General features: G+C 31.7%; 3 protein-coding genes and 1 pseudogene across 3 annotated transcripts; 3 read left to right on the top strand and 1 right to left on the bottom strand.

The window, feature by feature from the left end:
• Nucleotides 1-200: 200 nt before the first annotated feature.
• On the top strand, nt 201-1,710 carry LOC139111185 (uncharacterized). Its single transcript, XM_070671304.1, has 3 exons — nt 201-413; nt 607-888; nt 1,121-1,710. The coding sequence occupies exons 1-3, from the start codon at nt 311-313 to the stop codon at nt 1,321-1,323; spliced, it is 588 nt and encodes a 195-aa protein (XP_070527405.1). The 5' UTR covers nt 201-310; the 3' UTR covers nt 1,324-1,710.
• A 434-nt stretch (nt 1,711-2,144) lies between these two features.
• On the top strand, nt 2,145-3,166 carry LOC139111187 (uncharacterized). Its single transcript, XM_070671307.1, has 3 exons — nt 2,145-2,539; nt 2,631-2,779; nt 2,905-3,166. Exons 1-3 carry the CDS (start codon nt 2,152-2,154, stop codon nt 3,094-3,096), a joined length of 729 nt encoding a protein of 242 aa, XP_070527408.1. The 5' UTR covers nt 2,145-2,151; the 3' UTR covers nt 3,097-3,166.
• A 369-nt stretch (nt 3,167-3,535) lies between these two features.
• Nucleotides 3,536-4,731, top strand: LOC139111395 (uncharacterized). The gene is made up of 5 exons (XM_070671651.1): nt 3,536-3,611; nt 3,814-3,948; nt 4,016-4,102; nt 4,186-4,276; nt 4,404-4,731. Exons 1-5 carry the CDS (start codon nt 3,536-3,538, stop codon nt 4,729-4,731), a joined length of 717 nt encoding a protein of 238 aa, XP_070527752.1.
• Nucleotides 4,142-5,690, bottom strand: LOC139111184 (probable U3 small nucleolar RNA-associated protein 11 pseudogene; annotated as a pseudogene).
• Between the last annotated feature and the right edge of the window lie 6,821 nt (nt 5,691-12,511).

Below are 12,511 nucleotides of genomic sequence, written 5' to 3'. Positions count from 1 at the left end.
TTTAAATAATTGATAAATAGTTTTACAAGTGATATCTGATAACTTTTGTCATACGTAACCAGTTAAATAATCTCTTTAGTTGCACAACAAAAAAACTTAAGATTGTTAAATATTCTTTAAGATGTACGTCAACTAAAGATAAGAATCTTATACTACTGAATACAAGTGCAGATTTTGATAATTGACTCAGGTGAAGGAACACATATACATTAAGACAAAAGAATTCTTTTTGGCGTCTTCAAGTCTCGGTCCAACGTGTGCAAAATTTCAGTCTTCCACTAGCGTCGACGAGTGTAGGTTGTACAGCGGTATGATCATGTTATCTAAATGGCTTTTCGTATCTCTTCTCACATTAGGAATCCAGAGCATTTTTGCGAATACACATATCAACGATTACAGCATTAATAATATTGGTGAGAAAATTAAAACAGTTCTTTGCAATAAATATTTTTAATTCAACAATACAAAATTACAATGTTCAGGACAATTAAATAACAGTGTCATTTATTAATCAAACATCTCTTACAAAGATGGTTTTTTTTTTAATGTAAAACTATTTATTATAATAGATTATAACAAAATTATTTATATTTTTTATATTTTTAGATGTAACCAAATTCATTTCAGTATTTTATAATGCAAATACGCACATGCCATTAAAGGGCGTATTAGAGTATGTCGGTCGTGGTCCTTTTCCTGGAATTGGTTTCCGTGGTGTAAAATGCACCTGCCAAAGTTTCACTTGTGGTTGTTGCAACGGCGTTAACATAACTAAATTCAACATTGACCATCAGGTCTGCACTAATTTCACTTATTATCCCCAAGATACTTCCGTCACATTCAAATTTGTAGTGAACGAAAAAGAACTTGTTACAAATTCTCTGTCTGGTGAGTAACTTCCTTAGGTAAATAACTCTTTAATAATATATTTTATTTGGAAATAATTTTTCTCTTTATAAAAATAATGTTAAATTTTCTTCGACTTTTTCTTGCTTTCTAAGAGCATTAAAGAATCAATTATGATAAATTAATTATATTAATGGGATTTTAATGAAATATAAATCTATTTTCGTGTATTTGTACATTTATTATATTGTTTAATGTAAAAATTAATTTGCAGCTAGAAATCCAGCACCGTTCTGTGTGCCTTTCTATCCTCCCTTCATATCCTTCTGCGTACGTTTCTACGACGTTTATATGTGGGGCAGAAATTTGCATGCTTGCGTTGATCTTGAGACAATTGTGATATCGTGGCCGATTTTGGTTTTACACTTTGATTGCATAACGATTGGCGTAGATGGAATTTCTTGGATAAAACCATAAAATGAAAATACTATTCCCCAGATGGGCGAAATGGCAGTGATCATGCCGGATGTAAATGGGTCGGAAATTTACGATCAAGTAGATTTTGAACCCATTTTTACTGAATCTCCAAATAATAATACTTAAACTACATAATGCTTGAAGAGGAAATTAATATTGATCAGTTAAAGTTGTGGCAGCTACATAATTATACATACGCAAGAATATAAATTTCTACAATGCTATAAACGCATTTATATTATATTTATCAGCTAACTTGTTTTATTTATTGTTATACATATATAATATACGAATATATTTATAACGTAAAAATAAAATGTGTACTGTAACTGCAGTAATTTAGAAATTGATTTCTTATTTTAAAAAATATATATTATATTAAACGCATGTAAATATTAATATTTATTAAACGTATTCCCTTCATTAAATAAGCTACGTTTTTGCTTTTATTACAAATATTCTCAAAAATGTTGCGCTAGGTTGTTAATTCTACATCGGCATTAAAATTATAATAATATTAATGCAGAAACAATGAATCGATACAAATACTTAAAAAATACTGGTTTAAAATAATGTTTTATCCTTGCAGTATTTAATGAATAAAGCTATTTGAAGTGCGTAGCAGAATTTTTAAAGAATTCTGTCTTATTTCCGTGGCAAGTTCTAGTCAATTACAAAATGCGGGCAAACGAGCCAAGCCTAAATTTCACCGTAAAACTAGGTCAGTATAAACTGTCCCGATAACCGGCCAGTCAAGTTTCAATCGTTCAGCAAGGAGGAGCACATCTTGAAATGTCCTCGTACGTCGTACAAAATTAAAAACGCAAGATGAGAACTGCCTGCTGTTTGCTCTTAATCACCGTCTTCGCGCAATCATGCTTGCATGTAGGATCGAAAGTTAACGAGAGTTTTACGACAGAAAGAATCGTGAGCAGTGAACTCGAAAGCTTCTCGACAAGATCGCCTCTACAAGATTTGGAACAATTAAAAATTCTGCTGAAGCAGAATTCAAATTCTTCGCAAAATGGAACGGTTACTGGAACTAGACAAGGACCTTGTCAGTGTGGCGGCGGTCTCTGCGGGTGTTGTTCAAGAATCTTGTACGAATCATGGAATCAAAAGGCCTGTGTAAACGTGTCGTACGATCCTGATGAGTTTAGCTTTACCGCTAATATCCTGATGAACGACAGAGTTCTATACCAAAGAACTATTTCTGGCAAGTGTATACATGTAAAAAAATCTGTTAAAAGATTTCTAAGTAAAAAAAATTAATTCTTCCTTGACATCTATTTTTCTTACATTTCTAGGAAAAAATCCTAGACCGTTCTGTGTCCCCGTTCCGAGGCTGCCGATCGTCAGGGCATGCGTTAGATTTTATAATATATATTTTCAAGGCAGAAATCTTCATATGTGTCTTAATATGGAAGGAAAATTCCAGGATTCCACTCTGTTTAAGGTCGGATTTGAAAGTTTTCCACATAAACAATATTGTTATTAAATTAAAAAAATTATCTTAAAATTAGATTCCGTTTATAAATAATTGTGAATAAATTAATTATATAATTTTATTTTTTCCTGCAGGTCAGTTTAGACTGTTTTAGATTTGGTTCAAACGGATTAGCTCTGTTAAAACCAGAAGATGGAGGTGGTTTAGGCCAAATAGAACTTTTTCCAGAAGATGTAGAAGATGATAACAATGAAAGCGAATACGATGACGATGACGATGATGATGACGATGACGATGATGAGTACTACGATGAAGATATATTATAAAAATACTTTTGGAATACATATTGTAATAGGATTTACCATTTTGTTTACTTTGAATTGCTCAACCTATATAAGCGCATAATTAAATTATCGTTTTCGTTCAATTGTAATTAAGGATTAAATATTATTTATTCGATTGTTAATCTATTGTATTTTTATTATTTATTTTACGATATATAATAGTGAAATTTACGTCTGTACATACATAATTCAGAGTAGACAAAAACGTTCCGGATGGTTTTGAAAAGCCTATAACACAATAGGCTGACAATGATTCGTGATTGCGTTCTATATTCGGTGAGTGAAAAGTAAAAGAAGAGCTTGCTCCAAGCATTCAGTGTAAAACGAGACGTCGCAGGGTAAAACCAACTGCGCTAATAAGCTATTATATAATTACAAGAAACGTGCGCGTTGTTGACGACAATTAACGTAATGCACAAATATGAATTTTCGTAGTATCGGTATTCTCATCTTCATCTGGTTGTGCCTTGTTTGTGAAATAATTACTGTTAACGAAGGTCAGTACTAACAATTATTTCAATTTTTTATTATAATATCGGATTAAAAAATGATCTCTTTCTCTAAATACAGTACTTATAAAAATAACTAAATTAAATTTTTCACGATAATTAGAATATTTTTAGTTTTATATTTTACTTATTAATTTTTGAATTATATTAAAAAATTTTTTTAAGTATTAACAAGAGAAATATTTATTAGGTACTAACATATCAAGAGGGTTCTTGGTTTATAGAACAATTTCAGCTACTCGACAATCATGCAATTGCTCGATGGCTTTCTCTTGTTCTTGTTGTCAAAGCGTAACAATCCTTTATACTCAAAAACAAAAAGATCGTGAGTGCTCAAAACTGATATTTAAAATAATGAATTATGAATTAATCTGTTGCATCTTATATTACAGTGTGCGTTAATTTCACTTATCAGAGGAACGGATTAAATGTGGATGTCGCATTGGGTTCGGATATAATTAACACTAGAACAGTCACGAGTTAGTATCTTATATAGGTATAAAATTTAAAGAGAATAATTTTTATGAAGAAACGATTTTATTTCAGCAAATTTATTTTGCAGGTTTCAAGGCGTTTCAGTTCTGTGTTTATGTTCCCGGCTGTTTTTTCTCGACTGCATGTATTAATATCTTGGAATTAAATAAATTTCCCAGGCGCGTGTTAAAATAATTATTACGCTAAAATAGTTAACAATTTGTGTGAATAAAAAAAGTTATAATTTATTTTAAATAATTGTACTCTTTCGGTTGCAATGTGTAAAGATTAAATCTTTTCACACAGGTCGATCACAGCTTGTCTTCGTCTTGACATTTATGCCAAAAAACAACTTTGGCAGATCAATTACGATTGTATAAGCATATCAATGGAATTGCCAATGATGTCACCTAATAACACCATGAGAATGACGGATATGTCGTTGGAAGAAACATCTATAGCAGTAAGTACACAATCGTCAATGACAGAATCAATGGCGAAAATGCTATCGAGTGAAATACCGATTATCCAAACGTCGGAAATGAATAGTGCGGATATAAGTGGAAAGCCGAAAGAAGTTGAAGATATCACTGAGATTTTTGAAATTTATGAAAAATCTACACCGATTAAATGACGATTGTAACAGCATTCAGTGACGGAGACGACGGAACATTAAAAGAAATAATTAATAAAATATAAGTTAAGTTAAAAAAAAATTTTCTCAACAAAAAATTTAGGAATAATAGTGAAATAAGCATAGATACTAAAGTAATGTCTAATTACAATTAAGACAATATTATACCTAATCATAAAAAATTCTATAATATACACGAGTCATCGTTTTCTCTCAAACTTCCATTTATAAATAGGAGCTACATTCTTCGAACCAGATTTTACTAGTATTGGTTTTTTTATTTTTTTGTCTTTCAAAGCTCTGCGCACTTCTAGTTTCTGTTCCACAATTGTCAATTCGCGTTTTCTGTCGATTCTCTTCTCTAATTCTTTATAAGCCATGTGCTTTTTTGTTCAAGCTTAATAAGTGTTTTGTTATCAAGTTCTGGTAGCTTCATGGTTTTGATTACACTTAGTGTTGGCCGATTAGTACGCCTAGACAAAAATGTTGGATGTGTGTTTAATTTCTTAGCAAGATCAAAGTTTTTCATCTCAGTATTGTTATCTAGAAATAAAATATGCTGATATTGTGTTTTATTGGCTGCATCAATTATGTGCAACTGGCTTTGTAATTTGTCTATTTTCTTTGCCTCAATGTTTCTTTTGTAAGATACATATTTGAGATCCTGTGTTTCTATCAGTTTGATTTGTTCAGGTGTATGTTGGTACTTTTTATCTTTCTCTCAATGAACACCATTTATCATTTTTGAATTGATCAAATAAAAGTAAAACTCATCTGGATTCTTATTCAGCGCATGCTTTTTCAAAGTTTAATTGTTGCCTTTTTTCCTAAAAATCTCTGGTTCTAGCAATAAAGTCTTTTTTCTTCTCCAGAAGCCCTAGGTATTTGCGGAACTCTGGTTCATGACGTTTACAATGAGCCTTTTGGCTCATCTTTGCGGTTTTCTTTCACGATGACATTCCAACTTATTTTGTCTTTCTAAAACCACATGTAGAAATTTATATAAACCAATTTATAAGACGCACGTTGCCACATTGATTCAGCATACATACCTATACTCACTATCTCTGGAAAAGCAACATTTCTTTCACATCGCTTTATATACAAGACTTTTCAACGTTCCTATCAATTCCGGTTTACTGTTCTCGCTACAACTTAGACAGTTATATACATAAAATACTGTGTCAGCAGTATTAATTAGAAAACAAGAAACTGGTCGATCCATAGTATATCGTCACGTCGTCAGCAGTGTTCACAGTTACTTAACAAGACGCTTCAACATTTGATTGAATTTAACATGTGACTCTGAATAAAAACTCCACAGTGAGCATTTCCCACAAACAGATGCGTAACTTCTACGTCGTAATTATCGTCGTATATTATTACACTCTGTAAAAATAAAGAAATTTAATATTGTTTAATTTTAAAATAGTTATAAGTTAATGGCATTCAAGCACAAAGAGAGCTCGATACAAACATAACCTCAAAAAAGCATTATGCGGTTCGAAAGAAATAAAAAGAAGCAGAATTAAAACTAGAAATCGTTCAAAAGAGAACATTTTTCAATTACTAAAGATTCGAGTGCTGTAAATCAAGATCTGAATAAACAGAAAGAATGTCTTAAAAAAACAAAATATTGTTCGAAAGAGCATCCGATATTATGCGAAAAATTTTAGCCAATAAAAGCGCGAAAGTAAGTTTGACACGTATATAACAACTTGAAGAAAAAAATTTCGTAAAATTAATCATAATATTGAATCAGAAAATTGCAAATTAACGTTAAAAATAAAAAATACAAAAAAAATTAATATATACATATAAAAAGGTGTTTTATTACCCTTGCGGGGTACACCCGAACCTCCGCTCCGATTACAAAATTCAATATACAAACTATACACTGGCCCAGAGAGCTCAATTCTGAATCGCGGCCGGCTACGCGTCCAGATGCAGAGGCTCGTCCGTGTGAAGCCAGCGCTTCGGCTGCCGTCGTATAGAGAAAAAGGCCAGAACTATCTGTCCTACTCTTTCGCGGTGTCGTTGGTAACTCGGTAGTCTCGGTATCGCGCAAGCATGATGGTAACCGCTCGAATGCGAACGGCTACTTTTATTTGCCATGTACTATGAAACTTACCATGTTACCATTATTACCATGTAAAATAAAAATCGAAAATAAATAAATTATTATTCATAAAGAAACCTTCTTTTTTCAAACTAAATCACTTTTATCTCATAAGTTAGCAGTACGAAATAAGCAGAGTTAATTTTTATAAATTCGTAGCTAATTTGTTGTTAAAAAGTAATTAGCAAAGAAAAAGTTCGTTACTCTCTGCTTTTATTATTATACATTTTTTAAAATAATGTTCAAGTAAAAGAAGATGAAGTTGGTCGCAAAGGAATTTAATCGAGATAACGCTTTGTTGCTTATTTATCGCTAAATATTTGGCAAAGGAAAATATTAAATTGCTATTTTTTTTTCTTAGTTAACAAATTGATATCTTCTACGTAAACGCTCGTTATTAGGTAACGGTTGTTGCTATCGATTCGGGGTTTCAGACATTTTGTTTAAAAATTGAAAAGAACTTATTTCAATTGTTTAAACAATTTTTTGTTACAAAAAGTCACTCATCGGATTCGGTCGCCGGAAATTGACCTCGATTAAAATCAGACTCTCTCACGCACACAATTTTGTCTATACAGGGTGTCCCAGATCAGTGGACGATGCCGAAAATGATAAGTAGATTTAATCAAATTAAAACAAAAAGTCCTGTACCATTTGGAAAAATTCTCAATAGTTTTCAAGAAAAAAATTAATTTATGTACGCGTAAGAGCGACGAGGAAGCGTGGGCTGAGTGAGCGCGACAGACGACGGTGCCATTTCTAGTCATTCACCTGTCGCGCTCACTCACGCGCAGCTTTCTTGTCGCTCTTACGCTTATAAATTTTATATATTTTAATTTTTTTCTCGAAAACTATTGAGAATTTTTCAAAATAGTAAAGGACTTTTCGTTTTAATTCGATTAAATCTACCTATTATTTACGGCATCGTCCACTGATCTGGGACACCCTGTATATTAACTCAGTTATGCAACCTTGGTCTATTTACGTACACACACACACACACACACACATATATATATATATATATATATATATATATATTTATGGAATAACGAGTTTTGTTCAATTGCGATGTAATTAAAGAGATCTTCTTGTTATTTTTGTGTTGTTGTAAGAATTTGATTAACTGATTAAAATTGATTACCTATTTTCTTTGTTTTCATTTTTTTTTGTATTAGCTAGTTATAATAAATGTTTAATTTAAAAGTTCCAAACCTAAATATCTGCATTTCTTAAGTAAACCTTTGAAATCCATTTGTTGCGAAAACGCCTTCGGTTCTTTCCCTGGGAACAAGAAGTAAAATTCTTTCCCTCAAAAGAACAAGAATCGCGCTAATTCAAACCTTTTGTCGTTTAAATCTATTCCTAGCGTTTTATACGCGTGGCGTTGAACCACACGCGTCACGCAAGGATTGTAGGAGCTGGTGTAGTTATAGGTCCCACAATGATTACGTAAAACGACATTTTTGTCACGTCATTATTCATTGATACTTTCGCAAGGATTTACTCCAAAAAGAGGAAAAATTCTAAGATGGATAAGCTACAATTTGAATTTGTAGTAAAAGCTCATTCTGATGGAAAGAATAATTTTATTGCCCTAACCTCAATTACCACAAAGGATGAAAAAATTTTTGCATTACCAGAAGATTTACAACCCGTCAATCTTCATCCACTTCTGATAGCAACAGAAGCGTACACAAAAGTCAAAAACAGTTTAAAAAAAGACATCAAAAAAGGAAAATTTGGATTACGCTGACTGACAAATGAAAGGCAGCATATATAGAGGAAGACGGAAATTTGCAATACAACAATCAATTTTTAGAAGAACTCACATTTTTTGACCCCGATGTCTCAATGTCACAACGTGACACATTAATTAAAATTCTAGAACAATTGACTCAACGGCCCGATGAAAAAAAAAAAAAAATAATATTAAAAAAATTTCTGAGAAATTTATATTAGACAAATTTAGTGGAAAAAACTCAAATGCAATACAATGGATGGAATTTTTTGAAAAAGAATGTGACAGATTTGAGATAACTCAAGATGCAGAAAAAATTGAGATCTTGAGATTCTTTTTGGAAAAGTCAGTCTTAGATTGGTACAGCTCCATGTTAATAAAACTTTCTTTACAATCTGAATGGACTGAATGGAAAACTAACTTTTGCGAAACATATGGAAACAAAGGATGGGCCCTAATTAGATACGCTTTAGCCTTTAAATACAAAGCAGGCCCGTTACTTGATTATGCCGTTAAAAAAGAAAAATTACTCTTAGAATCTAGAAAAACAATCGACACTAGAACTTTATTAGATATCATTGCAATAGGTTTACCTGACTTCATTGTGGATAGAATTGATAGAGAAAATTTAGAAAGTACAGAGAATCTTTTTAAAGAAATCAGCATATTAGAACATCTAATAAATAAGAGGAAAATAATTGAGAGAAAAAATTTACATTTCGAGCAAAAAGAAAAACCGAAACCATGTACTATATGCGAAAAATTAGGTAAAATTGGTCGTTTCCATCCCGAAACATTGTGCTGGTTTAAAACAAAAAAAAACGAAATAAAAAAGACAGACCAGATAAAATTTGTTAACAATTCACAGATAGAAGCCGAATTAAAAGACACAAACCAAAAAAAATAGAAACGACACCATTGATCACCATCAAAGTTAGACTTAATGACTCTTTAAATGTTCTTGGTTTCTATGACTCGGGCTCAAATGTATCCCTCATAAACTCAAGAATCTTAAAACAAAAAAATTCAAACCAAAATAAGTTCAAAAGCTTTAACTTAAAAACGATCAATGGTGTAAAGAAAACGAATGAATTAGTCTCTATAACAGCTAAAATTCTAGACATAGAAGACAAATTAGATGTTTTTGTTGTTGACAACAAAGAACTTGATTATGATTTCCTAATAGGCCTAGACAGTATAAAAAAATTTAGACTAGTGCAAAATGAAAATCTGGAAATATCTCAAAACTTACCAAAAAAACATGAAATAAAAATAAATAAAGTTTCCCAGGAAACTAATCTTCAAAATAAAGACTACATGGTAAATTTTAACGAATACGTTGAAGAAAATACATTTCAAATCTTAACTAATCATTTAACACAAAAAGAAGAAAAAACGATAGACAATTTAATAAAAACATACAAATCAATTTTTGCAAAAGATAAATATGATATTGGCAGAGTGACAAGTTACGAAGCTCGCATCGATCTCCTGGTTGATAAATATTGCAGTCGCAGGCCTTACAGATGCACGTTAGAAGATAAGAAAGAAATAAATACACAAATTGCCCAATTACTAAAACATTCACTAATAGAGGAGTCTTACAGCCCTTTCGCGGCCCCAGTCACTTTAGCATTCAAGAAAAGCGAAAATTCAAAATCAAGACTATGCATAAAGTTCCGAGAATTGAACAAATTAATAGTGCTACAGGCACAACCTTTCCCACTAATCGAAAATCTAGTTCAAAAAGCCAGAAACTGCACACATTTTTCTACCCTGGACATGAATTCGGCCTTCTGGTCTATTCCCCTTCGCATCGAAGACAGATACAAAACAGCTTTTGTTACCCAAGAAGGTCATTTCCAATGGACATGTTTGCCCTTTGGGTTAAAAATAGCTCCCGCTATATTCCAGCGAATTTTAAGCAGCATTATAAGGAAACACAGATTGTCGGATTTCGCAGTAAGCTACATAGACGATATTTTAATATTTTCAAAATCTTTCTCCGATCATATAGAACATTTAAAAAAACTATTCGAAGCAATACAAAAAGAAGGTTTTAGACTTAAATTCTCTAAATGCACATTTACAACAGACGAAGTTAAATACCTAGGTCATATATTAAAGCACAATACAATTCGTCCAATAAATGATAATTTAGTAGCTATTAAAAACTTTCCGATTCCAAAAACTCAAAAAAATGTCCGACAATTTTTAGGGAAAATAAACTACTACCATAAATATATTCCAAACGCAGCAACAATACTAGATCCGTTACATAATCTACTAAGAAAAGGTAATAATTTCTACTGGTCCGACCAATGTCAAGTAACTTTCGAGAAAATTAAAGAAATATTATGCGCAGAACCTATTTTAGCTATATTCGATCCAACATTACCTATATACATTTATACAGATGCTAGTTTACACGGTATCGGAGCGGTTCTAAAGCAACCATAAAAATCTAATACAGACATAAAGCCAGTGGCATTCTTTTCAAAAAAACTCAATGATGCTCAAAAAAAGAAAAAAGCCATCTTCCTAGAGTGTCTTGCAATTAAAAAGGCAATAAATTTTTGGCAATTTTGGCTCCGAAACAAAAAGTTCACGGTCTTCTCCGATCATAAGCCTCTAGAAAAATTAAATTTAAAAATCAGACCAGATGAAGAACTAGGAGACATAATGTTTTACTTGTCCCAATACGATATAGAGATAAAATACTGTCCTGGAAAACATAATCTAGAAGCAGACTGCCTCAGCAGAAACCCCGTCTTAGAAGCAAATGAAGAAAACAAAAGTATGCTACGAATAATAAATATAATAAACATCCAAGATATTATAAACGATCAAAAAAATAACAGTAATATACAACAAACACAAGACAAATTAATAAAATTTAAAGAAATGTATTACAAAAAATTAAAAAATAAAAATAAAATTCTATTATCGGAAGAATTTAGCAAATCCCTCATCAAAAAAATACATGAGGAATTTTGTCACTTAGGAGTAAAACAACTACAAAATAAAATCAACCAATTTTACACAGCAAAAAATTTAGAAAAACACATAAAAGAAACATGCAAATCTTGTGACACCTGCATAAAAAACAAATCAAGAAAAAAATCAAATATCGGTCTTATGTCACACTTAGGGCCAGCATCAAAACCATTTGACATAATTTCAATAGACACCATTGGAGGTTTCGGTGGAAGTAGATCCACAAAAAAATACTTCCATCTCATGGTAGATCACTTTACACGGTACGCATACATTTTAACTTCAAAAACACAAACCTCAAAAGATTTTATAAAATTAGTAAAAACTATATCGGAATCAAACAACATTGGCACCGTCCTCACCGATCAATACCCAGGCATAAATTCAAAAGAATTTAAGGATTTCCTCAGAGAACAAAACATAACACTTATCTTCACTGCAGTCAATACACCGTTCTCAAATGGTCTTAACGAAAGATTGAACCAAACTCTCGTAAACAAAATAAGATGCAAAATCAACGAAAAAGGAAATAAATCAACATGAACCACAATTGTACACCAATGTACACGCAAATATAACGAAACGGAACATAGAGTAACAGGTTTCTCACCACAATATCTCTTGGAAGGAATAAACGTCTCATTATCCCCTATTCAATCACAGCCATCTCCTACAAACAATCTTGAAGCTGATAGAAAAACCGCATTCGAAAACACAATCAGATCACACAATTACAACAAAACACTTTTTGACAAAAACCGAATATACCACGACTTCAAGATAGGAGATATGGTTTACGACGAAAATGGACACCATTTGAACAGAAAAAAATTAGACGAACTAAGAAGCGGACCATATAGAATCCTGGAGAAAATATCAAATTCAATTTTTAAGATCGACACAGGACATAAAAAATTAGAATC

This window comes from Cardiocondyla obscurior, linkage group LG23 (assembly GCF_019399895.1).
Source record: "Cardiocondyla obscurior isolate alpha-2009 linkage group LG23, Cobs3.1, whole genome shotgun sequence".
Taxonomy (NCBI): domain Eukaryota; kingdom Metazoa; phylum Arthropoda; class Insecta; order Hymenoptera; family Formicidae; genus Cardiocondyla; species Cardiocondyla obscurior.
This window is presented reverse-complemented; position numbering and strand designations above follow the sequence as displayed.